Raw genomic sequence first — 27,777 nt, 5'->3', positions numbered from 1 at the left:
AAATGCATGACGAAACATGACCATCTGTGCTACAACAAAAAGTTAACAATAGATTATAAAAGCTGGCAGTTTAAATCTAAGATTATTTTTACACAGAAGCTTTCAAATAAAGGGGAATGTCCATATTGAGTGACCTTGCAAGGAAATGTATTTTTAACTCATTATAGCTGATATCGCCAAAACACACGGCTTTATCGCCATCTAGTGGCACCTGTCATAAACGCACCATTCATTTTCACTTGGGGAAAACAACATGGAAGGGATACATAAATGAGGGATTAATAATGTAAATATATTAAGGCTGTCAAATAATTGATAATTTTTTATCACAGATTAACTAGATTTAAGTTATTTATCATGATTAATCACATTTACTATGTCTGAAATATGTCAATTTTACTGTATTAAATGAATAGAAAGATAAATGATGATATAAATCGGTATGTATTGAGAATTCCAAGGTTTTGCATTTTTCAGTGTCATTTCCAGCATAGTTAAATATAGGAAATTATACATCTGAATTAACCCTTTATGCACCAGAGTTTTTTTCAAGAAAAGTTTTGATATTAGTATTTGCAAAATAATGATAAAGGCATACTGGAAAAGTTGTATTCTTGTACTGCTGTGTGTGTTGAGGTCAGAATGAAGTTATAAAACAGTGTCACGCTCTGTGACTGTGTGAGCACGCTCTACTGTGTGCTCCACTGTGTGTATGACGTCTGACCCCAGGCGTGCTTGCTCTAGTGAGAGGCAGGGTAAACCTTGGACTGGTCACCCGACAATCGCAGGGCACATACTGTATAGACAAACAACCATTCACACTCAAATTCATGCCTATGGACAATTTGGAACTCTTAGCCAAAAAGGTTCCCGACCCCTGATTTAGAGTCTCCAATTACTCAAACATGCATGATTTTGGAATGTGGGAGGAAACTAGCATGTTTCAGCATCCGGTAATGTTACAATGCATTAACCGTGCATGTAGATAACTGTGTATAGTGTATATCATTTCTGATATGTATTTGTATTATCCTGTTTTTGCACTTTTTCTTCCATTGTGTGCCTTGTACTATACTCTTGTGTACTACTGTACTTATGCTACTGTAAACCTGAAATTTCAACTCCCCCCAATGATAGACCCAAAGTTACGCCCTTATATATAAATATACACACACACGCACACGCAGACACACACACAGACATAACTGGACATAAAATACAAATATAAAAATTCAGAGCTTTGATGATAATTTCCAGCAATTTTTGATTGGTTTTGTAAACGGCATGAAGTAAACATTATGGAACAACACCAACCATGTCTGTCTATGCAGATGCATTATGAGGCTGTATGTGAATCCATCTGCTGTGCATGCATCGTAGCTATGTGGCACCATAAGGTGTGATATATATGATGAATATTGCATGTCTAGATTTTGAAATGGATCATGCAGAAGTTCATACTACATCCCTTGCCTAATGATGCACAGTATGTAAAACATCTGAATGCCAAAAGCCATATTTTTGTTCATCCTCTTAAATTAAAGCTGGAAGTGTAAACTTCAGTCCATATGTTGATGGAATCAGGTTCACTTTTTCAGGAAGTGAATGTCAAGCGAGGCATTTCTGGATTGTGGGAGAAAACTGGAATAAACCTATGCAACATGCAGAATATACCCAATCCAAGACCCAAAACCACTTGTCTGTGAGGCAGAAATGCTAATCCCATGTGCCATCATTACTGTTTCTTCTTACCAGGGAGTTGAGGGCCTTCCATGGGGCTTGGGCCACACCAAGGTCATCCAAGATCCTGGAGAAGACAGAGCGCTCCTCAGCACGGTCAATCTGTAGAGGACTTGTGCCCAGAATTTTCACCCCATTAAGGAGCAGGGGGGCTGCAAGATTGTTGGGGATCTGTCCCCCAACTGATACAATGGTGCCAGTGCAACCCTGAAAAGGAGATGGAGAAGATGGGGGTTAGGGAGAAATCCTACTGCTAAACACCTATCTGCCAAGATTTATAGACGGCAAAAAGGGCGTTCAAATCCAATTATTTTGGCGACTGATCACACAAAAAATATGAGATGAACAAAGACACTTCATCTAAGCAATGCCATGGGTTTAGTTTATCACCTGAGGAAGTGTGTGTGTGTGTGTCAGAAGAAAAAGTGTTCTTGGTTTTATATTAACAGTTCACAGCTCCCTTTCCAGTCTAGCGTATCTAGCTGTTTCCATGGCAATGCCAGGTAGCTTCTGGAAAATCGCTTCATTATTCATGGGCCTGCTCCCCTGACCGGAGTTTATCTCCACGCTCTAATGCCGTATGTATAACACACACACATTATGACAAAGCCACAGGATCCTGCAACTGCGAGAGTGGGATTTATGGTAATGTGAGCTTTCTGAACATGCAAATCTTTAATCACGCTCTGGTTTCACCACAGGTTAAACTGGAGGTTAAAGGAGGTAGACAACAGTAAATAACATCAAATTGATAAGGGAAAGTATATACTGTATCAAGATTAGGCATGTTTTGCTTTGTCCATTGTCAGGTGGGCTCATTCAAGTCATATTTGATCAATACTTTGGTATATTTTCATAGTGGGTATTCAAATAGGTTACATAGTGAATAAGTGGTTAGTGCGCAGGCCACACAGCTAGGAGACTTGGGTTTGATTCCATGCTCGGGTGTGTCTGTGAGTTTGGGTTTTTGCTTGGCATGAGTCAGAGCCACAACAGTAGCCCACATGGAGGAATCTTAGAAATATATTTAGTATTTTATCACATAAAAAAATTTGATGTGTGCTGACCTCCTGTTGGGTGATGTCTAGTATGCGCTCCAGTGTCAGCTCTTCAAAGTAGAGACGATCACACTCATCAAAATCCGTGCTCACAGTCTCTGGGTTATGGTTTACCACCACGGTCTTCTTGCTGATCTGTCTCAAGGCTCTGATGCTTGACACTGCACACCAGTCAAACTCAACACTGCTACCTGATGGACGGAGTGGACAAACTATGTATTATTTCTGGCGATGAAGCATGGAAAAGTACATACTGTATGGCAGTATTGAATTGCATGTTGTTTTGATTGTATCATTCTAAAAAAGGAAGGAAGTTATAAAAATATCACTGCTGAACCCACCAATGTGATAGGGCCCACAACCAAGAACCATAATTCCATTGTCGTTAAAGGCCAAGTCATGCTCCTATTGAATTGGGGGGGAAAAAATCATCATTAAATGATTAACTGTAAATGTTTAATAAAATATTATAACAAAATTGTATTTTATTATAAAACAATAATATATTAAAATTGTATATTTCATTATAATAATAATAATGCAATTTTATTTTAAAACTATAATTTTAATAATTGTGTAATAAGAAATAGTAATGCTTATGAAATTATTAAACCAAATTACATTTTCATTTAATTTATTATTATTTTTGAAATAACAATTGTCTCCTCATACTATTGTTTCTTAAACCACTTACCAGACCATGATAGGTGCAGTACAGGTAGTTGGTTATGGCAGGATACTCTGCTGCCAGTGTATCGATCTGTGAAGTTAAGTGATACATTAAATAAATAGCACTAAATGTTGTATATATCCACAAATGCTAGGACTATTGCCGTACTGTCAGGAGCCTGCAATAGTTTATACATACAGTCATGTGTTCATTTGATTTTGAACAGTAATTCAACAGGTAAACGGTAGAGATCAACAGCTACAGTGCCTGTAGCTCTTATTTTCTAAGCAAAAACACCAATATCACTCACCTGTTTAACCCAGGGTCTGATATCATGTCTGAGCCTCATCTGTCGAACTTCTTCCTCTTTCATACCCAAAATCTGACCAAGCTGTCGGTCGGAGAAGCCATCCTGCTTGGCCTGCAGCAGCAGGCCTCTAGGCACTGAAAGACTAAATGTAGTTGTCGGAATAGACAGTTTATATTCATTGAAAGGCAAATTGATCATTACCGATTAAACAACTACAGACTGGCTGACCTTGAAGAAATTTCATGAGTACTCTGCAGCAACAAACCCCTTGACTATTTAGCTTGTTAGCTTCTTTCATAGAGCGTGAATAATGGTAAATAGAGAAAATGAGTGTTATTGCTGCTGGGACTAATCAATGTGTTTAACACTGTCATTTTTATTGCAAATTATTTCAGCATGAATTGTATAATGTTCTACGAGACCAGCAATCACTTAACTGCCAGCATTGGAGCTGGAGGTGCATATCACACGACGCTCACAGACTTAACTCAAAATGGAAACTGTCAAAATGCAACTGGGGAGCGGCATAATCAAAGATCAAAATGCATACATGTTGGCAGGTCTGCAACTATATCAAAATTCACAGTGATATGACCCGCATCTAAAAGGTACTATTAGTAGGTTTTACCAAAAGCATTACAATGCAACATTTCCTCTTGAAACCCTGACTACTGGCTACTCACTGTAATGTTAATCTATATGTGACATATTTTAAAAGATAATTGTCTGGAAAGTATTTGATATCCATACAATAACATCACTATATAACTTACTTTTTTCTGCTATCAAAATCTAAGAAGCACCTCAGTGATGCACATATCTAATGAGCCTGTGGACCAACGGGGCCAGAAGGCCACCTGAACTTGACTCTGTGGCGCATCCATCTGCCAGCAGCCGCCTATAATGTGTCCACCCCAATAGCCTCTACCCTAGGGACTGTGGGGACTACAAGAGGCAGACACATGGAAGGCTGCCCACCAGACAACCAGGCATTCATTATTAAACAGTGAGAGTCAGAAGGAAGTCGCACATACCCCGTGGGGAAGTAAAATCCAATTCACGGCACACTGTGATAGGAGCTGCCCAGGAGCTCAACGGCAAGCAAAAGAAAGCTGACTAAAGAAACTTGTGACAATTTCAAAAAATGTAATTTGTTGATACAGCTGAGGCGCAGAATTTTTAATCATCCCCAAGTTTGTCTTTTGACTTGACATTTCCAATTACTGTCATGTTAGGAGTCATGATTGACGGCAGCTGTTGAGTCTCTATTTGTCAGTATTAAATCATTTGTCTGACAGCAGTCACAAGATTAAAACCGAATCATAGATATTGTTGAACTTGTGAAGTCTTTTGCTTTACCTCTTGTAGTTTGCAAGGTGCTGCTCCATCTGAGTGATCTTGTGGAGTTTGTGCAGGAACCACTTGTCGATGGCTGTCAGCTGGTGGATCTGATCTACACTCATACCGCTGTGGAGGGCCTGAAGGGGAGAAACATGAAACAGATGAAGCGCTCCATCTATAATACATAATAATCAAGTTATCGTGCATTCTCCTTGTTGCAAGGGCAGGCATCCAGCTAGCAGTCTGAAGTTTCCACAGAAGATCAAATTGGGTGCTTGTCCAAATAAATTGAGATAATGAAAGCTAAGTACAGCTTAGAGTGACTTCTGCTTAGAAATGCAGAACCAGTTGGATAACTTTGTACTAAAAAAAACACAGAGCACTAGGGAACATGTATTCAGATTCAGATTTGTCGGTACGGGGCTTTCGGTATATCTGCTACTGATTTCGGTGCATGTTACAATTGAGGAACAGGAAGTGTACATTCAGAGTTGTGATGTATCACCACAAGCCCAGGTAGTGTTCCTAAAAGCAGATGAAAATGCAAGACATTCGGCACAGAAGTGGAGATTGAAACGGATGGAAAGTGTTTTTGGCTAGCAGGAGCGATTGCTTTCAGTCATTTTTGAACACTCTGTAAACAGTAATAAGTGAGCAAGATAAAAGCAGTGTGCTGCCATTGCTCAGTAGAGATGGAGAATGGGGCTACAAGCTGGAAATGCTTTACTTCAACCAGTAAAAAACTTTTATTTTCTAAACATATAATTATGATGCATGCTACTCTTCAAACTCTTACTGTTTGCACTTACATTTGTGGTTAAAACAGGTTGTTCTAAAAAATAAAATTTGTTCTTAATGAAAAAAATGAAATTTTATGCTAATTTGCTTATTCACCAATAACAAAAATGATTATACAGTATAGTATCTTTTCTGCATAAAATGTATCCTTCAGTGTTTCTATTAAATATTAATGTTATTTGGCTGTTTTATTGGTTGGAGAATTATCTGTGAGCTTCACATTTTGTTCCTTTACTGTACCGAAAATGAACTGATCTATGAACTTAAAATCGAGGTATGTACTGAAGTGTGACTGAAAAAGAGTTGCAACAATTAATTGATGATGAATTCATTGTCCAAATAAATCAGGAACTATTTTAGTATTTGATTTATGGTTTTTGATTTAAAAGCCTCTCAAATGTGAATATTTTGTCATTTCCTTCATCACCCATGAAAGCAGACCTATTGTCATTGTGTCATCAAAAACTATTCACATGGAACACTTGGATTTAAAAAACAGTGATTGACATGTATATATACATGATATATTATATACAAAACCACTGACTGTTTGTGTTTGGTTCATATTGATTTGGCCTGTCTCGACCCAATCAATTACTTGATTAATCAAAACAACAAGGTTCGGGTTAATCGACTTCAAAAAGAAAATAACCGTTAGTTGCAGCCCTAGAATATAACACCATTTTGCAAAAAGCAAAATGAAAAACACATTTGTATTGATAATAATGGTGCATATGCAGTGGACCTTAGCAATGGAGAAAATTCGGGTGCTGGATGGCACAGCCAGCTCCTGTTGCAGGCTGCGGGTGTTTGCCCAGGCTTTTTTGAGAGGCAGTTGGGGCACAAAGCCATCCACTGACGGATGGCACATCCTCAGGGCCTTCTGCATGCTCTCCTCAAAAGTACGTCCCACTGCCATCACCTAAATCCATTAGATGGATATATTTAATGGCAGCAAAGCATGTGGCATGGACCCAGAGTACTGTAAGTGAGTGATTGATAGTCATTACCTCTCCAACGCTCTTCATGGCACTACCTATTTCACTAGACATGCCCTGAAAACGGTCCAGGTCCCAGCGAGGGATCTTTGTGACAATGTAGTCTAAACTGGGCTCAAAGCAGGCAGTAGTCTTTTCAGATACAGAATTGTTGATGTCGGTCAAGGGGATCCCCAAAGCTAGCTTAGCGGCCACAAATGCCAACGGGTATCTGTGAGACGTGGAGCAATGAGCAGGGAGATCAGTATCAACAATAAGATGGTTTAGTACTTAAGTACACGCATACTGTATAATCTTTTACCCAGTGGCTTTGGATGCAAGGGCTGAGCTTCTTGAGAGGCGAGCATTAACCTCAATGATGCAGTACTCCAGGGATGATGGGTGGAGCGCATACTGGATGTTACATTCTCCTACAATACCAAGATGGCGAACCACTTTGATCGCTGTTTCACGAAGCATGTGGTACTCCTCGTTGGACAATGTCTGGCTCGGTGCCACTACGATAGAATCACCTGAAAAGGCATAAAATAAAATAAAATAATGAACAAAGCCAAAAAGAGCAATGTGACAAAATGTTTTGACAACCTGTGTGTATGCCAAGTGGGTCAAAGTTCTCCATATTGCAGACGGTAACACAATTATCCACCACGTCTCTCACCACCTCATATTCCACTTCCTTCCAACCAAGCAAGGACTTCTCCACCAAGATCTGACTAGTCATGGCAAGAGCCTAAGAAATGTACAAAACAACATTGGATATAATGGAATTGTAGGGATGGATGGAACTGTCGTTTCCATTGTATCCGATATTGATGCCAAATCAGACCCAGTGCTTTTTAAGGAAAAACATACAATCAAATCAATGACTTTTTATTTTTACTGTATTTTGCAACATGCCTTTTTGGACAGAATAGTCATTGAAATACAAATACAATAATATACAGTGGTGTGAAAAAGTGTTTGCCCCTTCCTGATTTATTTTTTTAGTTGCGTGTTTGTCACAAGTAAGTGTTTCAGATCATAAAACAAATGTAAATATTGGTCAGTAACAACACAACTGAAAACTGCAGTTTTTTTAAATAAATCTTTTTATCATAAAGGGAGAAAAAGAATTCAAATCTACATGGCCTTCTGGGCCTGAGCTCCTGATGCACAAATAATTATTTTTTTGAACTGATAAAACTATGTGAGCCTGTCCTAACACTGGCTGACATTTCTTCACGGACTTCAATTGAACAATTTCAGGGAGCAATGTGAGGAGCATCAAAAGATAACGCAGCAATTCAGTCAAAGACATTAGTGTTCTTTTTTCTTTTTTTTTCCTTGAAAATACATGCTTTCTCTGGGTTTTTCACAGATATTCCATGTCACAAAAGCGCCACATCAGTACTCTTACCTTATTGGCCGTTTCCTCCAGTTTGTTCTTGTTGGCACACAGACCAGAACCCAGCCCTCCCAGGGCGTAGGCAGACCGCAGCATCACTGGATAACCAATCTGCTCTGCAGCTTTCAAGGCATCACACACCTGAAAGGTAGATAGACACGTTCAAATACCTAGGATTTCCACACTGTAAAAATGGCTTCTTTAAATTCAAAGCTGAACCTGGTTTCACATTTTCTTACAGACTCCACAGCAATACTGGGTGCAATCTTTTCGTTGATCTCCATTAGTTTTTCAGCAAATATATGCCTGTCTTCTGTGGCCATGATGGACTCTACTGGTGTTCCCAAGACTTTCACCCCATACTGCTCCAGAACACCCTGCTGAAACAATTCCACTCCTGGAACACAACAGAAAAACAACATAAATTTGTTTAACTTACACTAAAATATACAGTTAACATCTACACTGAATTGGAAACATTTATGTCAAAACGCTCACCACAGTTGAGGGCAGTCTGTCCACCCATGGAAAGCAGGATGCCATCAGGGCGCTCCGTCTTAATCACGTCGGTAACAAATTGTGACGTGACAGGCAAGAAGTAAACTGAATCAGCCTGCTTGGTGCCCACTTCATTGGTCTGGACTGAAGCTATATTTGGATTCATAAGCACTGTCTTCAGATTCTCCTCCTACAACACCAGATCACAAAAGAGAGTTTATTTTTTTGAATATGAACAGTTCAGCTTTTCTTCTCTAAAAAGTTGTGAAAGTTACATGTTTAGCCGGCATGGGCCAGTATGAAACCGCCCTGACCTTAGAAAATCGATGGGGTATTGTCAAGAAGAAAATGCTATATGCTAGACCCAACAATGCAGAAGAGCTAAAGGCCACTAACAGAGTAACCTGGGCTCTCATAACACCTGTGCCACAGACTGATCGACTTCACGCCCTGCCGTATTGCTGCAATAATTCAGGCGAAAGAAGCCCCAACTGAGTATTTTGTGCTGTTCATTCATACTTTTCATGTTCATGCTTTTCAGTTGGCCAACATTTCTAAAATCCTTTTGTTATGTGATTTGGGATTTGCATTAGTTTTCAGTTATACTAATCAAAATGTTAATAAATAAACATTTGAAATATACGTATCAGCCTGTGTGTAATGAATGTATATAATAATAAAAATGAAAATTACATTACTGAAATAAACCAATGTTTTGGTCACATTATAATTTATGCAGCAGCACCTGTATATATATTATGTAAGAATATATACACACACTATTTTATTACAGCATTATGCACAAAAATACGGTATTTTTGTGCTTACTTTCATAGCCTTGATGGCCTGAGATCCGGAGTAGTCAAACTCACCAGCCTGACCGATAGACAGCCCACCAGAGCCCAGTACCAACACCTTGGACACCTTCACGCATACAGCACACAACATTGAAAGGCAAACCAGGTAGATGATACAGATAGAACAATACCGCTTTCCATGAAGTACAAATCTGAAATTTTGAAAATTCTAATCTAACTTGCTATATACCTGCACTCTGGGAGGGACGTACGGCTTCTTCGGCATGACTGACATTATGTTGGTGTCCTTTCCTTTTTTCATCAAGGCCATGAAGGTGTCGAAAAGGAACTACACAACCACAACAAGACAAATATTATCAATAACAATATCATAAAAGTATAAATGCATTTGGGATTTCATTTTATTCAGCAAGTGGAGGTCTTTAAATACAGTACCTCTGTGTCAGTGGGGCCGCCTTTAGCTTCTGGGTGGAACTGAGCCGTGAAAACAGGTTTAGTGTTGTGCATGATGCCCTGCAAAACATCCAAATTTGATGTGAGCGTACAAAATCAAGTCAACTGTATTATACTCCCAGCCTTTCTTGGAGTTCTCCACTTCCACTACATATTTCATGAGTGCAGATGAGAGGAATGTTTATTTATGGAATAGAGATTCATATGGCATGTTTTCCCGAAACTCATTTACAGTGAGTGGAACCAACCTCATTTGTGCCATCATTGGCGTTGATGAAAAGCGGGTTCCACCCTGGGGGCAGGGACTCACTATCTATGCCGTAGCCATGGTTCTGTGCCGTAATGAAGGCCTGGCCTGTCATCACATTCAGTACTGGCTGATTCTGGCCTCTGGGGAACACATAAATAAATTACATACTATGCGTTTATATTTTATTCCAAGTCTGATTGAATTTCAAAATCCTAGCATGACTTTAGACCAGGTACTATACAAAACTCAAGTAGCCGTTATGATGTTGCAAGCACAAACATATAATGTATTCTGAATTGATAAGCTCACCTGTTGCCCATTGGTAGTTTGTAGGACCTGGCTCCAGCAGCCAGAGCAGTGATCTGATTGCCCATACAGATTCCAAACACTGGCTCAGGGCGATCACTCTCCAACACCTGTACAAAACATACAAAATCCACAGGATTTATTATGTGACATATCTCTTGACATTGTACAATCACTGTGCTATATCTTGCGTATTGTTTTATAACCTTCTCACATATGTTGTAAATATTAAATTTATGGGCTCTAATTTTGTGGCACAGCGCAAGTGGTGCAGGGTGGTGGAGCGTGGCGCAGCCCACGCCGTGGTAATTTGGTCCAGTGCACCACTCTGCGCAGCCAATTTGGTAATTTGGAAGACTGGACTGCTCCGAGATGGGCGTGGCGACAGACATACAGGCTCCCTCCTTTCATGCCATTGTTCTATAAAACAAACGCACCAAGGTGCTGAGTTAACCTTTTCTTGCCTGTTTAGAGGTGGGACACAAAGAAAATTTTAATTAATGGTTAATGGTTAAAGTTTAACGTTTTTTTATAATATAATTTCTTAAATAAGAACTGAGGACTGAACATTTTTGAAAAAACAATACGTGTTTGGGTTTTTTTCCACTCTGCCTCTTTTCCTACCTTACGGACATTGCAGATAAGTGTCTCAGCCAGAGAAGGATCTCCTGGTCCATTGGAGATGAAGAGGCCGTCATAATTTAGACTCAGCAAGTCCTGGTCCCAGGGTACCAAGTGAACTTCTGCACCTCGCTGGTACAATGTTAGAAAAATATTATATTACTGCTCTTACAAAAGCAGTAACATTTTTTTTCCGGAGACACTTTATTGAATCTCTAGTCATCAGTGTAATAAAAAGCTGTGATATTTGGTACTATAGATAACTCCACAGGTGTTCAAGCTCATTGTGATCAAACAAAACCATTTGCCACATGTCTACGATGTGCTTTCAACAGACTTACTAAAGCGAACGGACACCAAAATCCCCAAGAATAAAGAAATCACAGTGAATTCATGCAGTGATACCAATGACAAGATCATTTTCATCCTAGCTGGATGACTTCAAAGTACATTTTCCATTCATCGCATTAGCCATGCACTTTCTCACCTTCACCAGCAAGCGAATTATGTTATGTTTGATACCGCAATCAACTGCCACCACTTTGACAGGGTTTCCTTTTCCAAAAACCCGAGTTTCCTGTGGGTGGAAAGTAAATATGATCAGTCATTACAGAAAAAATTAGATATGGTGGAACCTTGGTTAGCGTCATAAATCCATTCCAGAAGGTCTGATTCTAACCGAAACATACTAAATATTTACAAAGAAATAATGCAAATCCCATTAACATGTTTCAGAAAGCCAAATCCCTTTTTTCATAATTTTATATGCAGAGAGCTATTCATAATACATAGAAATATATCCTATGTAAAAATGAGGATGGAAAGGGATAAAGGACATTTTAATGTCACTTTTACATTGATTGAAGACGATTGTTGACAATGACGGCCATGTGGCAGTGAGATTTACTTAGATATCACCTTTGTTTTTTAATATGAGATATTTCTTCAATTCACTAGTGTTTCTCACCTTCTTCGTCAAAATGATGTCACTTTCCTTGGCAACCATAGACAAGCAGAGACTTGAGCCGTGACTGTGTTAAGTGGACCACTGATGACATCGAATAACCTGATGCAATGTGTGCCATATTGGAAAATGTACACAAACCGAGGCAACATTTTCCAAATTTCAACATTAACCGAAAAACATGCAAACTGAGGGGTACGCTAACCAAGGTTCCGCTATATGATAAACATTTTGAACACTGAGTAAAAGCTTATGTTACTTTTGTTGAGACCTCCGCCACCAGGTTTTTTTGGTTGGGATCAGATATCTCAACAGGTTGCCCATCAAATTCAATCTTTCCCAGAACCGTGCCCTGAGGAGAAAAGACAAGCGTGAGCGGTCCTAAGCAAAAGATATGGCAATGCTAACTATGACATTTATTATACCTTGTCTCTGATGATCTTGGTCAACATTCTGGTGTCTATCCCAAAAAGTGCAGGAACCTACAAACAAGTACATTCATATTGAATGATCAGCTATGGTTTGTTATTGCATTAGTAAATCATTTTGTGTCCATCATTCCATTTAATTTGACTAATTATGCACAAAGATACACTGTACATTTACTGTATTTCTGCTAAGATACAAATTAATGTCGGACTAAAGGCTAGAGGCCTCTTGTCTCCAAAACATGTCCTCCACAAGCTTGTCACCTGACTCAAGATTGTTGGGTGTGAGTCTTCCCTTCATCATCTCTCATCATCTCATCATGTGGCTTCCTACATTAACTCATTCAATACCAAAGACATATTTATTAATTAGCATAAATGCAAACGCCCAATCCCAAATACTTTTTTGTACACTTTTTCACTTTTAGATTAGTTTTAAGCCATGAAAACAGCCACATGGTGGCAGAGGTGCATTTGATGAATACTCGGCATGACTCTTTTGCATGTAGAAAGACAATCGCAGCAATCGCAGGAAGTGAAAGAGCATCGAGGAGTGTAGCATGCAGAAGGTTACACATTGTAGGGAAATTTTAACGCATGCACACAGCTTAGTTCCAAATGTGAACACCATAAAAGCTCATTGTGTTATATTTGTAAATAAATTGTTATTTTGATGTAAAACAATGCTTTTTGTATTGTTGATGTTATGGTATAATTGTTAAGATATTTGAGCTGTCACAAAAGCAAAAACGTTGTGTCAAGGTGAAAATTATGTTTTCACAAAACTATTTTGAACTATTTTGAAAAATCTATCAAAATCATCTACAATGGCCGACCGATATTGAAGTGTTTGTCCTTTGAAAAATTGCTGAGATTGAATGAATTCACAAACATTTCAGCAGGAATAGGCAGACATTTTCTACAGAAGACATCTTTTCTGGTTGTACCGATTTGTTGTTTATTAAACTGTGCCTCTCATTGTAGTCAAAAAACTTGTCTATTTTGGAGTTTGCAGCAGATTTTCCTTTATAACAGCCCACACCTGATGTGCCTACTAGTGTACAGACCTTCTCTTCTTGAAGCCAATGACCCAGAGACTTAACAGAGTTCCAGTGGCTGTACTCGTGACTGTAGTTTTGAACCAGAAGACCAGATATCTTGAGACACAAAAGCACAATTTAAAAGCCCAAAGAACTTTACAACATCATACAGATGGACTACTATTAAAACACCAGTTTTGTTGGCCATACTGGACCTTGTATAATTTAACATGTCATTCATGCATTGCAGACACACCTGGATGCGCTCTGACTCCACATGTTTTCTCAGACCAAGTTCATCTAGCTCTTGCGTGTTGGGTACCCCGTAGTTCCCTACAATAGGGTAGGTCAACGTCAGGATCTGACCCCTATAGCTGGGGTCAGTCAAGGCCTCGGGGTAGCTAATCACAGAGGTTGACACCATGAGAAGATTGCATTGTGGAGAACCACACCTTAGCTGTTATAATGAAAAGCTCACCTACCCTACAAGGCCGGTATTGAAGACCAGTTCTCCAGCTACTGAGATATCCTCACCAAAAGAAAAGCCATTCATTTTGGTGCCATCTTCCAAGATCAAGTGTGCTGTCTGGGCCTGGTGAGTATACAAGAAGTCAAATTCACCTAAAAGAAATGCTCTCTTTGGAAATAAATTAGTGTTGAGAACTAAAGCGAAGTGTGATTTTGCTGAAGGAAATACATTGCCAACATAAATACTCATATTAAATAATTGATTTAAACTCAAATTGTTGGTTATAAAGGATCATATCATATTTCAGAAGGAATCTCCACAATGTTAAAATGTATGCAAATTTATACCAAGGGTGGTATCGGTGTGAAATCAATAAAACTAAATTTTTCACACAATCTACTATACTATACAATCTACCATATATCTCATTAAAGGGGAATCATTGTATTATTAAGTTCTATTGATGTGTGAGCGTCTTACTTTTGTGTTTTTGCTTAAGTCTTAAGTCTTTATTATATAATAAAAATACTCATCAAAGAAATTAAAGGCAAAAATCACAAACCCATTCAATAATCTTGGAAGAGTTTACAGTAAAATGTACAGTATCGTATTGGTAATGATGCCCCTATATTTACTTGGTATCAAATCGATACCAACATAAGCAGTATTGTCCACGTCTGCTTGATAGCCATATAAAAATATTATTGACGCTCAAAATGAGTTAAATTGAATTAATCTTTGAATTAATTAAGTTATTAGTAAACCTTGACATGACTTCCTAGAAGCGCACGTAAATAGTAAGTGAACGTGTTGTAAATTCGTCATTTAACGAGTGAAACACCCACGCCTTTCTTACCTTGACACTAAAAAGTTTAGCAGTCTGACGTCTCAACCATGCCGATTTATTGGTCCCAAGTTTGCTCCCAACTACACCGTAGTGCCTCAGGAATTTGGCTAACAGGATTTTTGTCATATTCCCGGAATTCCCGGATGTCAAACCAAACAGTAAATTAATAACTAAACGTCCTTTACACACAGGTGGGCAGCTTTAATGTTAAGAAGGTGAATGAATGGGTGATGCCAGTTCCTGCCGTTCAGTTCAATGAGGTCACGTGAGGTGACAGCTGATTGGACGGCTGTGTGTTGTTTTATTCACCGCTGAGAGGTACTCACGTTTTGATTGGTCGCCCCGTAGTTGCTTTACATGATATGCCACAATGAATCAAATCGTACATACCACCCTCGCCTGATATAGTGATTCTGAAAACACTTATCTAACTCTAATAATTTATCTCTCAAGTTCGGATACATTAAACGTTTAAAACACATGCATTGTAAGTGCTTTACAGCACTCCCTCTTTGAGGCTGGTAACTTGCAGGGGGAAAAAAGCCCCAAAGTGACCATGTGGAGGTTTCACGGTGGTGGGATTAGAGGGGTCTGTGGATTTGCTGATCTCTGCAGGACTGGACCTCAGCAGAGAAGGATGCCTGACTGCCACTCTGCTGGCTTCAGCAGTCTGAACAAAGTGTGTGAATAAGTGTGTGTGTGTTTTACAGGAAGTGTCACCATGCAGCAAACTGTGGTTGTGCTTTGTTGACTTTTCTGGGATACATGCATACACTACATATACTGTATACACAGTATATGCTAAAAATGTAGTAAATGTACTTACCTGTGTTGGTGTGCTGCTTCAAGGTGCAGCTTAAAGCTGCAGGGAGTACGTTTAGCCTCAGGTTGTATTTTTCATACTTGTGGTGCTACACTGACATCCAGTGGTAATATTAGTTGAACACACAAGGAGCTCTTTAAAAGGCTTTACTTTGTGAGCATCATAACATTAAATTTCATTTATTATTTGTATGACTATTTTAATATATTTTATAATGAGTAAGATAATGATATTATATTATTATGTGTAATTTATATTATGTATTATTTTGCTGCTAACTTTTATTAACTCTAAAAATATTTACATAGAAGAGTATTACAGTAAAGTTACTAACAAAAAAAACAGAAATTTGAATGATCTTGTAATTTGGATGGAGGGATAAAATTGCTCAAAAATATAACCTGCATGGGGTGAACGAAAATGTGCCATGAATTATACACGTACACATCATAATTTATGTTATGTAAACATTGACGTTTGGTGTTTGCAATCAAGGCTATTTTTACATGCACTCTGCCTCTGTGAGCGATTGTTGGATATTGTTATTATTATCCCAAAAGAATGCTCTCATAACACCACTACTCACATAGCACTATCAGAGTCACACAACACATACATATGACTGATGGAAAGATACCGGGAGACACACACAAGCTTAACTTTTGCTTATACACAAACCTAACTTTCACTTTCTAGGGGCACAGCACTGACGTTTGGTGTTTGTAATCAAGGCTATTTTATCAGAGTCACACAACACATACATATGACTGATGGAAAGATACAGGGAGACACACACAAGCTTAACTTTTGCTTATACACAAACCTAACTTTCACTTTCTAGGGGCACAGCACTGACGTTTGGTGTTTGTAATCAAGGCTATTTTATCAGAGTCACACAACACATACATATGACTGATGGAAAGATACCGGGAGACACACACAAGCTTAACTTTTGCTTATACACAAACCTAACTTTCACTGTCTAGGGGCACAGCACTGACGTTTGGTGTTTGTAATCAAGGCTATTTTATCAGAGTCACACAACACATACATATGACTGATGGAAAGATACCGGGAGACACACACAAGCTTAACTTTTACTTAACTTTAACTTAACTTCAGAGTACTTTCATTCTGGGCTTTTCATCAATAAATTAAAAAATAGCTTCAACTTTTATGAACTTTGTTGATTTTTATTTATTCACTTAAAGTTGTGGGCTTGTGTATATAATATTATGGAATCATATGTCACAGAAAATTGGTCTATGATTAGTTGAGGGAACATGAGGAGCTTTATTACCATGCAGAGTGTCATTATGGGTTCTGAATTCCTTCCCTGATTGACTGGCTTGAGTCCAAATGAGCTCAAGTGTCCGTACGCAGTTGAGGGACCCCACATTGTCCGCTGTTTCAAGTGCAGCTTTTCAGATGGCGGTCCGAGCTTGACAGAGAACCAAAATAGACAAAGAGGCTCCCTCGCCTCCCTCTGCCAGATTGCCAAGCCCAGTGTTGGCCCTGAGATGACATGGAAATAACAGATTTGTTTGGAGGTTTTTTTTCTTCAAATGAGAGTTAAATAAAGGGTGTGTGTTGGACTGCGATACTGAACAAGAGATAAGATGCGCTTATATATTCTTCATGTCTGTTCTTTCACTGGCTAGAGCATGTGGGAAAGAAAAAAAAATCAGCCAGATTATTAGGTAAGAATATATTATTATTTCAATTCATTCCAACAGACATTGTCATATTTATACCTCATTTAGCTACATAAGGGGGACAAATATAATATACATGAAATAATATGATACACTTACCAATACACTGCAGACTACAACCACAATAATGCAATTCATGTTATGAGTTCAGTCATTCATTCATTTTCTACCGCTTATACTCATGAGGGTCGCGGAGGTGCTGGAGCCTATCCCGGCTGTCTTCAGGTGAGAGGCTGTGTCCACCCTGGACTGGTCGCTAGCCAATCACAGGGCACATAAAGACAAACAACCATTCACACTCACATTCATACCTATGGACAATTTGGAGTCGCTAATTAACCTAGCATGTTTTTGGAATGTGGGAGGAAACCGGAGTACCTGGAGAAAACCACACGTGCACGAGGAGAACATGCAAACTCCACACAGAAATGCCCGAGGGTGGAATTGAATTCGGGTCTCCTAGCCGTTAGGTCTGGGTGCTAACCACTCTCCACCGTGCAGCCCATGTCAATGAGTTAATTAAATAAATTTGTTAATAACTCAAAATAACTTTCACAAGTAGTGTTATCATTTTTGTACAAAATCAATCACAGGAGCCAAGAATCATGCACACACACACACATCCTCATAAGTGAAATCGCGCCTGCACGGATGATGATCTGACCATCTTAAGGGTTGGAATTGGCCCTCGTTTATAGAATGTGATGTCAACTGAGGAAAAGATCCACGCAAAACGTCATCAGTCCTCTTTTTAGAAGCGGCATCATGACACTATGACAACACACAAGTGGTAGGCAAGACAAGGAAAAGGAAAGACTGCTTGTATCACATTCCCTTCTCCTGTCATGATGTACTGTAGTGTCCCCAATAAAATGCATGGAGCTTTGTTTAGCCTGGCCCCCCGGCTAATTCCTGTGTGGCCAGCAGAGGGATTTTGAGCGAGCGCGGGGGGCTAAAGCGAGCATGTGAGCCAGAGAGAGTGTGCCGGCCCCCTTAAGGAGCCATGGCCCCTGCTCTTAGAAATCCCAAGAAACTTCACACCTCTCTGTGGGGACTATAAATAGGGTCCATCTGTCCCCCAGGCTCAGTTACAGCCTCATTCCTGTATGGAATGGTTGCAGGGCAGTAAAGGAAGCACTCTGTTTGAAAAGCAGGGGAAGGGGAGGGGTCGGGGGTGCACAACCGGGGTCCAGAACTTCTTCTCCAGTCATCACACGTCTAAATGGATGACCTCTGCTGCGTACTTGGTTGCAAAGGAAGTGCAATTTGTCTGATTTCCTTCTCGACCGCGACTCTGTCAACACTTCAACTCCCCACGGTGACCCGCAAGCATCTGCCGCCATCTTTGGAGTCTTACACCACGTCGCACTCATGCACGGATTTTCCACTGGCTTAAGTTCTTCACATTTCATTAAGCGCCAGGACGTCACGGTTTGGGAGAGACAGCATTGGTGCTTTTCAGTTTTCTCCTTCACAGTCAACGACCCAACCCCATCATTTCATGCTGGCTGGGTTTTAGAGAAGCAGTTACCTCCAGAGTTCATATTAGGATGCCACAGCGATACCGGGGGGCGGATGGAGGGGTGAATGTAAGGGATTATAGACTGCATAGCCAAAAGGAGGCCTCAGGGCTTCATTCCTGGGAGGAGTACATGGAGCATCATAAAGCTACTAGGGCAAACGCAACATAGTAAACACTGATTCATGCGGTCGGTCGAGTTTACAAGGAAGTATGGCGGAACCTCAGTTTCGTTATTAATTCTTTCCAAAATGTAAGAAAGAAAACCGAAAAAGTAGGAAAACTGTTGCAAGCATGAACGGAAAAACAGGCTGTTCATTCGCTGATCACAAGTTTAAGACCACAGCCGTTAAAAAGCCAAAAGCCTAGTTAAAAGGCAAAATCTTGGCATGAATGTGAATTCAGTATCATTAATGGCTTCTCACAGCTTCTCTCTCAACCTCTTCAAAGATCCCAAGCGTTATGGACCGAAGAAGTCCAGTATTAGTCCCTAAAAATGTCAAGAACAGGATCAAGACACGGGACAATCATCTGCTCAGATGAAGGTTGTTACTGGTGCAGAGTGCGGTGCAATAATCATCAGACATCATCTTCTAACGTTACTGAGATGTTTTCTAGACAGTACAGTGGAAGGGGCGCCATCATGCTCTGCTTTTTCCTTCAACAACAGATCTTCAGGTTGTGCAGGGGCGTCAAATGGCAGGGACATCCCTCATCTGTGTGATAATGACTGGCGTTTTCAACAGGACAAGGTTGCAGGTCACAATGTCAAAGGACTTCCTCCACAGGAATAATGTCCCTCCTGGAAACACCGGCATCAAGAAGCATGTCCAATCCTATATAAAAAAAGAAAAGTTTGTTTCTACCTTTTTCCGTTTTCACATTTGCAGCTGAACTGTGTGCACACATGTGTTTGTATGGATAATAAAATCTTCCTTCAATGTGTAACCGACTTCTCGTTACATGGCGAGATGCCTTTTCAAGTCCTGGTTGTTGTGCAGCTTGTATTACGATGGGAGAAATGCAGACAGAGTTCTTATAAAATGTACTTCTGCCACCTAGTGATCATTTTTGTGGCTGAACTGAATCGTCTTCTATTGTAAAATTGGTTAGGATGGAAAGGATTAATTGGATTTATATGATTCCTTGTGGGAAAAATGCATTCAGTATGTTCCTCCTGGAACAAATTCATGATTCTAACCAAGGTTCCTCTGTAAAAACAAAACGGTGTGGTCAGGGGTCCTTTAAGGATATTGTGAGGTCAGTAGTTGCAGTTCATTGAAATGGATTTTCAGATGGTGTGCGTCACTACACCCCCCGTCCACCTCATCTATCTGAGCTCTCATGCTGCCTCCCCCAAGGAGCTGCACTCTGTTTATGAATAAGTCAAGTGTTAGATGTTTAGCCAGAGGTGAAAATCGCACATGCTTTGCTAATGGATCTTGAGAATGACTCGGTAACACAAAACCTAAGCACATAAAAAAAAAACATTTTCCACGTACTTGATACGCATGAGATACGAAAGAGTGGTGCAGTACTGAAGCTGACTTCTGACACAAAATACAGTATTTCATATACAAAACCAATTTTGGTCAGGATCTGGTTAAAGGTATTGCAAGAGGAATTCATTTTCACCAATACAGTAATCTCTATCCACTTTGCTCCTCCATTAATATATATCATTTTTATTATTATAAATAATGCAGTTTTATGGTTGTCAGGCGTGATGTATGATAGAAGAGTTTCAGCTAAAATGAAAGGTATACAAAACTGTGGGGAGACCAGCCATGTTGTTTGGTCTAGGGAGAGTTCCACTGAGGAAAAGAAAGGAAGCAGAACTGGAGGTAGCAGAGATGAGGATGCTGAGGTTCTCATTGGGAGTGACCAGGATGGATAGGATCAGGAATGAGTACATCAGAGGGACATTACATGTTAGAGGCCTTGGAGATAAAGTCAGAGAGGCCAGGCTGAGATGGTTCGGACATGTCCAGAGGAGAGATAATGAAGATATTGGTAGAAGGATGCTGCGTTTAGAGCTGCCAGGTAGGAGGCATAGAGGAACACCAAAGGAGGTTTATGGATGTGAAGGAGGACATGAGGGTAGTTGGTGTGAGAGAGACAGATACGGAAGGGAAAAGCCCAAAGAGAAAGAAAAAGAATGCAGTTTTGTGGTTGAATATTGCTTATTATTTGTAAGAAAATTTGCACATTTAAGCCAAGGCATTCAGAAGAGACATTCAAAGACATTGTGATTATATGTAGCATTCTACACTGATCATCAGATGTCAGTAAAACTGTATTTAGAAGGTCCTAAACAAGTTTTATATACTTAACCTACAAAAATATTCAATTTATAGGTAAAGACTGCTACTTCGTGGAAATGAACTTAGAGCCAATTAACAGAGGGATTACTGTATGTTTCTCCACAACATTTTGATGACCTTTGTAAACAGTTTGGCCTTATTATAGCATTGTCAAAACAACCGATCTAATGGTGGCCTTTTGCACACTACCTGCTGTTAGAACGAGAGGCATGTCGGCAAAATTAAAGTGACTTTTTTTGACAATCCCAGCTTAAGCACGCTGGTGAGCCCATTGAGATTCTACAGCAGAGCTCAGAATGGACCAGAGCACAGGTGCAAGGACTGGGGGGCAGTTTTTCTATAGGGGGAGGAGGTGAAGGGGACGCTGAATCTGAGAAGGTACAGCAGGGTGCCAGCGGGTGAGCCTAGATGACAGCTGAGGGACTGAGGTTTTCTCTGGCTTGCCCCGGTGGAGATGGGGTCAGTGAAAGAAAGTGTGTGTGTGTGTGTGATGGGGGAGGGGCCAGGGTTGCACCGCTGGCACAGCGACAGATTTAGACAAGAATTAAGGAGACAGAATTTGCACAGTTAGCCTTGTCTGAGTAATTGGCGTTGGCAGCTGAAGGCCTTCTCCTTCCCACGTCACTTCCTCCTCAGAGGAGGCCGACACACACGGAACACAGGTGAACCTCCACAGAACTAAAATACACAATAAAAGTCATTTTTAGAAACAAACATTTGTCTGTGTTGTCTCGTCTTCCATTTTTCTGATGTAACTTTCAGATGTAGCCTCAATTTAAAAAAAAATAATTCCATCAGGCTGCACGGCGGATGAGTGGTTAGCACCCAGGCCTCACGGCTAGAAGACCTGAGTTCAATTCTACCCTCGGCCATCTCTGTGTGGAGTTTGCATGTTCTCCCCGTGCATGTGTGGGTTTTCTCCGGTTTCCTCCCACATTCCAAAAACATGCTAGGTTAATTGGCGACTCCAAATTGTCCATAGGTATGAATGTGAGTGTGAATGGTTGTTTGTCTATATGTGCCCTGTGATTGGCTGGCCACCAGTCCAGTGTGTACCCCGCCTCTCGCTCCAAGACAGCTGGGATAGGCTCCAGCACCCTCATGAGGATAAGCGGTAGAAAATGAATGACTGAATGAATAAATAAGTATGTTTTTTTATTATTACATTACATTCTATAAAAGTCATTTATTATCTTAGTCATTTATATAATTTGTATAATTGTGTATAATTATTTTCTAACAATATAAATTGTAATTGTTACTAAGTAATTATACATATATATATATATAAATAATTACATATATTTTTATATATTATATAGATGGATTATATATAATAGTATTTAATAGTGTTATGACGACGATTATTATTATTGTTACTGTCCCAAATAAATATATCCAATAAAATAATATACATTATAATTGTTAAGTAATTATACATTATATATAAATAATTACATATATTTTTTATATATTATATAGATGTATTATATATAATAGTATTTAACAGTGTTATGATGATTATTATTGTTACTGTCCCAAATAAACACATCCAATAAACAAAGCTGTCACATAAAAGGAGAGGATATTGTTGTCCATGTTTTCAAGACACATGACATAAATGACCACCTTCTGGCAGTTGGCCCAATATGCCATGTTTAGAGAGGAGCTACACACACATACACACACCCCTCCCACGCGTCATCCAATCCCCACGAAAGGACAGCCCTGCGGGGGTCCAGAAGGAAAAATAGCCTCATATATATACGCCCGAAAGGTTGTTTGCGTGCTCTGAGTCTCCTCCACTTTGTGCTGCACCCCTTGTGTTGTCACCCCTTCCGGGAGTTGTCTGTCTTTAAGGAGCACGCTCATTTGACTTGAAGTTAAAATGGCACCCAAGAAGGATCCTAAGGCCCCCGCCAAAAAGGCCGAACCGGCAGCGGCGCCCGCGCCTGCGCCTGCACCCGCGCCCGCCCCTGCTCCTGCAGCCCCCGCTGTCGACCTGTCCGCCGTCAAGGTAGAAATGAAACAAAAGCATGATTTGCTCATTATTGCATGACTAAACTAGTATCTGAAAAGTTCTATTTATTTATTTTAAGGTTTTCTGAGAAATAAGAAGTAAATTATACTTCACATAGTACATTATATGTACTATTCTGCAAGTTTGTAGTGCATGACTTGGAGCAGGGCGCACATTTGAATACTTAGAACCATGGATAGCTCATGACTGACATCCTTGGCCACGCCCCCTGGCCCTTAAGCGTTATGACGGCCCAACAGGGTGACACCAAATGAGGGCATCTTAATGGAGCTAAAGATGGACCCCCCACATATCGGGTGCCCCCCATGGAAAGCTAAATTTGGCCAAGGGGCCGCATTTAATCCCAGTTCCGACCTGATTTATTGTATTAGATTAGTAGAAAGGCCCGTAAGGACAATCTTGGGTGTAGGATGAAACCTTCTTGAGATGTTTGTTTTTGTACTGAATGTGAACTAACATTGCTGCTCTCTACTCACCTCCAGGTTGAATTCAGTCCAGACCAAATTGAAGGTATGAATACTTCATTTGACATTTTCAGTACTACAGACATGGAGACAATTGGAGATAGAAACCCTTCTAATTCCACTAAACATCAACCAGTCAGGGAACTGAGTTCCTTACAGATGAATACATTACATGTATTCATGGTGGCATGTGCTGTTTTCCAAATTCCTTGGAAGTTTTAAAGAATTCTGTCCCCACAAAAAGAGCTTCCCAGTTATGTGCATCCTTGACTACAATAAGAAAACATCATAAAATCAAAGTCAATTCATGGATCCTGTTGCTGTCGGAAAGAGGACTTTAATAGGTCTAATTGTAGGCAGGATCCATAAATTGGGGAAAATGTCACCTTTTACATTGTTTTAAATTTATTATTATTTATTTTGTATTTATTTTATTAATTATTATTGGTATTACTTATTTTATTTATAGTCAGCATTGCCTACTTTTACACAACACACACACTTGCCTTGCCTTTAAAAGGATGGGGGCTCATATTCTCAGCTATCAATTCCAAGGTGGTCTTTTAAAGGAGAGCGAGGCAGCTGAGATAGAAATAGTCTGAAGGGTGACTGCGCTTTGCAGGAGTCCATCCATTCAGCCAATAATATCACAACCCACTGAGATAGTTTTCCCCTGAGGAGTTGCCGCCTACACCTGCTGGGACGGAACTCCCACATTGTCTTCCACGGGCCCCAACTCCTCCCCATTTGAGTTTAAAGTGCACCACATTTTCTGCACAAGTCAAACATAGATAAAATGCAGTTTATTAAAAATGAAACAATATGGCGGCATTAACATAACGGAACGTTGTTGTGTGACTCTGCAGACTACAGGGAGGCCTTCGGTCTGTTCGACAGGGTGGGTGACAACAAGGTGGCCTACAACCAGATCGCTGATATCATGCGCGCTCTGGGACAGAACCCCACCAACAAGGATGTTAGCAAACTGCTGGGAAACCCCTCCACTGAAGGTGAATTACAGATTTAGTAGTATAGCAGCCTCCTTGAAGTAAACAAGCCATGTTTTTTCTGTTAATGCTGTACTTTTGTGACAATTTCATGTTGAGCATATAAGTAAAGACATAGAAATAATACACATTGGTAAGTTGGTATTCATTAGTATTGATTTCAAATTCATTTTGTTTTTGGTTAATATAATTGGTGAATAATATAACATAAATACAAATATAATTTGGTAAAATAATTAGAATTTTAATTCTAAATAATAACAATAATAATAATTTATTGTTAATAATTATTGTGATTCATTTTTATTAATTATTATAATAATTTGGTAAAGTAATAATAATAATAATAATAATACATTTTATTTGTATAGCGCTTTTCAAGATACTCAAAGACACTTTACAGAAAAATGAAGTTGAATAAAGCAAGTAAACAGAATAGAAGACACGCCAAAATACAGCATTCATTGGTTAATACACAGTTAAATCATGAGTGAAATCATGTAACAAAAATATTTTCCCTTAAGATTTTCCTTGTGTAATTCCACACAATTTAATTAAAAATAGTAAAGTAAATATCCACTGACCAAGCATAGAAGATCCGTCCTTTGCATCACAGCAGATTCACGTCTTTAACGTTGAAACGATCTGACGACCGTTTGTCGTTGCGCGTTACACAGACATGGCCAACAAGAGAGTCGAGTTCGAGGCTTTCCTGCCCATGCTTCAGACCATCATCAACAGCCCAAACAAGGCAGGCTTTGAGGACTACGTTGAGGGTCTGCGTGTGTTCGACAAGGAGGGCAATGGCACAGTGATGGGCGCTGAGCTGCGTATCGTCCTGTCAACACTGGGTAAGCCGGTTTATTTTTACGATTATTATCATATATTATATTTGGGTCTTGATGATTGCCATTGGTGCCTGCAGGAGAGAAGATGAATGAGGCTGAGATTGACGCTCTCATGGCGGGTCAGGAGGATGAGAACGGCTGTGTCAACTACGAAGGTGAGAGTCTCCTTTGCAATAAAAGTGACTGCTGGAATGAATGGATTAGGTTTGACTAAGGTCCAAAACCCTCTCCTTGTCTCTTCAATATGCCTCATATGCTTATTAAAGACGTTTCAAGTATAAAATGCATACTCACCACCAAGTACTCACCGCTAATGAATATTAATTTAAGGTGATCGATGAACTGATCCAATCTGCAGAAGTTTCAGTTTTGCGTCTCATAGCAACTATGGTGCGTTCAAGGACCCCTGCATTATCAGTGAAGCATAAACAACTGAACACAAATGCAGTTTAGAAATATAACTGGTTAAGCCATTTAGCAGCAACAACTGCAATCAAGCACTGGTGATGACTTGCAATGAATCTCTGTGGAGAGATTTTGCAGAATTGTTGTAATTCAGCCACATTGGAGGCTCTTCCAGCATGAAGCGACTTTTTAAGGTCATGCAAGGTCAGCATCTCAATAGGATTCAGGTCAGGACTTTGACTAAGCCACTCCAAAGACTTTGTTTTGTTTTACTTCAACCATTCAGAGGTGGACTTGCTGGTGTGTTTTGGATCATTGTCCTGCTGAAGAACCCAAGTTGGTTTCAGTTTGAGTTTCAGCAACATATGGCCACACATTCTCCTTCTGGATTTATTGGTAGACAGTAGAATCCATGGTTGCATTTATCACAGCAAGTCTTCCAGGTCCTGCAGCAGCAAAACAGCCCCAGACCATCACACTACCACCACCATATTTCACTGTTGGTATGGTGTTCTTTTTCTGAAGTGCTACTTTTAAGTGTAATGGGACACATTCATTCCAAATGTATTTTCTCAAAGGTCTCAGGGATCATCGAGATGAGCCTTAATGTTCTTTTTCTCCAGTAGCGGTTTCCGTCTTGGAACTCTGCTATGTAGGTTGCTTTAGCCCTTGCTTTTTGAACACTGACCTTAACTGAGGCAAGTGAGGCTTGCAGTTCTTTGGATGTTGTTGTGGGGTCTTTTGTGACCTCTTGGATGAGCCCTTGCTGCCCTCTTGGGGTCAATTTGGTTGGCCGGCCACACTTGGAAAGGTTCAACACTCCATGTTCCATGTTTTTTACCATTTGTGGATAACGGCTCTCACTGTGGTTGGCTGGAGTCTCAAAAGCTTTAGAAATGGCTTTATAGCCAAGTTTCATTTAAAAACTGCAATCTGTGTTGGGTTGTGTTGTCATTGACTAATATTTAACATTAAATTGGAACAAAAAAAATATATACTAGTATAAAGTATACTAAATTCTGGTGTGGGTATTTAACACTGACTTATGTTCATTCTTCTTTTGTGTCCTCCCTATGCCATGGCCTGATCTTCACACACAGCCTTTGTCAAGCACATCATGTCAGTTTAAGGACCCCCTACCCCGGCTGCAGTGGTGGCGGTGAGCATCGAGTATGTGCAGACCCCATGGTGTCGAGACATTGACTCGCTGCTTCCTGCTCCAACCTGAGGAAGCAGGGCAAACTAAGGACTATGAGATACCATTTCTAAATCCTTCTATTGTTTTGTTCCACACTCGTTTTGCCTCGTCTCCTACTGGTGCTCTTTAGGCTTCTCCAGATGCAGAAGCTTTCCTAAATTCCCATGAGATGTTTTCTTTCCTCACCCCGAAAAAGCCTCGATTGGGGGTGTCAGATGCTTTCACGGTGGAGCGGTGCAGGAGGGGGTGGTGGGAGTGATGAGGACCATCCCCTCCCGGCTGTCTGAGTGACAGGCCTGACCACATGTCAGTCCATTTCTCATCTAACCCATCCCTGAGTCTTAACTTATTGTACTCTCCTCTGCCGTTTCACAATAAACTTTTCACAAGTTCCAATTTTTATGCTTTTTCAAATGACCCAACAGACGATGCCTCTCTGA

The 27,777-nt window shown here is 40.0% G+C and overlaps 2 protein-coding genes across 3 annotated transcripts in view; one reads left to right on the top strand and one right to left on the bottom strand.

Moving 5' to 3' along the window:
- cps1 (carbamoyl-phosphate synthase 1, mitochondrial) overlaps positions 1-15,217 on the bottom strand; it is a 37,069-nt gene extending 21,852 nt beyond the window's left edge. For both annotated transcript variants that reach the window (XR_013629553.1, XM_058082322.2), the window contains exons 1-26: positions 15,003-15,217; positions 14,160-14,269; positions 13,934-14,078; positions 13,705-13,794; positions 12,635-12,691; positions 12,469-12,561; positions 11,733-11,822; positions 11,249-11,377; positions 10,628-10,734; positions 10,317-10,458; positions 10,051-10,128; positions 9,845-9,943; positions 9,626-9,721; positions 8,798-8,987; positions 8,539-8,696; positions 8,312-8,440; positions 7,501-7,645; positions 7,217-7,427; positions 6,928-7,126; positions 6,663-6,839; positions 5,138-5,256; positions 3,779-3,920; positions 3,493-3,558; positions 3,140-3,203; positions 2,808-2,989; positions 1,753-1,947 (exon numbers count right to left, since the gene is read on the bottom strand). Coding sequence is in view for 1 of the 2 variants with exons in the window: in XM_058082322.2 (XP_057938305.2) it covers positions 1,753-1,947; positions 2,808-2,989; positions 3,140-3,203; positions 3,493-3,558; positions 3,779-3,920; positions 5,138-5,256; positions 6,663-6,839; positions 6,928-7,126; positions 7,217-7,427; positions 7,501-7,645; positions 8,312-8,440; positions 8,539-8,696; positions 8,798-8,987; positions 9,626-9,721; positions 9,845-9,943; positions 10,051-10,128; positions 10,317-10,458; positions 10,628-10,734; positions 11,249-11,377; positions 11,733-11,822; positions 12,469-12,561; positions 12,635-12,691; positions 13,705-13,794; positions 13,934-14,078; positions 14,160-14,269; positions 15,003-15,119 (3,330 nt within the window). In the remaining variant the exon portion in view is untranslated. The remainder of the gene's footprint in view (positions 1-1,752; positions 1,948-2,807; positions 2,990-3,139; positions 3,204-3,492; positions 3,559-3,778; positions 3,921-5,137; positions 5,257-6,662; positions 6,840-6,927; positions 7,127-7,216; positions 7,428-7,500; positions 7,646-8,311; positions 8,441-8,538; positions 8,697-8,797; positions 8,988-9,625; positions 9,722-9,844; positions 9,944-10,050; positions 10,129-10,316; positions 10,459-10,627; positions 10,735-11,248; positions 11,378-11,732; positions 11,823-12,468; positions 12,562-12,634; positions 12,692-13,704; positions 13,795-13,933; positions 14,079-14,159; positions 14,270-15,002) is intronic.
- A 7,958-nt stretch (positions 15,218-23,175) lies between these two features.
- myl1 (myosin, light chain 1, alkali; skeletal, fast) lies at positions 23,176-27,733 on the top strand. Its single transcript, XM_058081170.2, has 6 exons — positions 23,176-23,391; positions 23,898-23,925; positions 24,746-24,889; positions 25,564-25,737; positions 25,812-25,889; positions 27,240-27,733. The coding sequence occupies exons 1-6, from the start codon at positions 23,263-23,265 to the stop codon at positions 27,266-27,268; spliced, it is 582 nt and encodes a 193-aa protein (XP_057937153.1). The 5' UTR covers positions 23,176-23,262; the 3' UTR covers positions 27,269-27,733.
- Positions 27,734-27,777: the final 44 nt, after the last annotated feature.

The sequence above is a fragment of the Doryrhamphus excisus genome, linkage group LG12 (genome assembly GCF_037039965.1).
Source record: "Doryrhamphus excisus strain RoL-2023G ecotype Guam linkage group LG12, RoL_Dexc_Guam_v1.1, whole genome shotgun sequence".
Taxonomy (NCBI): domain Eukaryota; kingdom Metazoa; phylum Chordata; class Actinopteri; order Syngnathiformes; family Syngnathidae; genus Doryrhamphus; species Doryrhamphus excisus.
The sequence above is the reverse complement of the archived record's forward strand: the minus strand, read 5'-3'. Positions and strand labels throughout refer to the sequence as shown.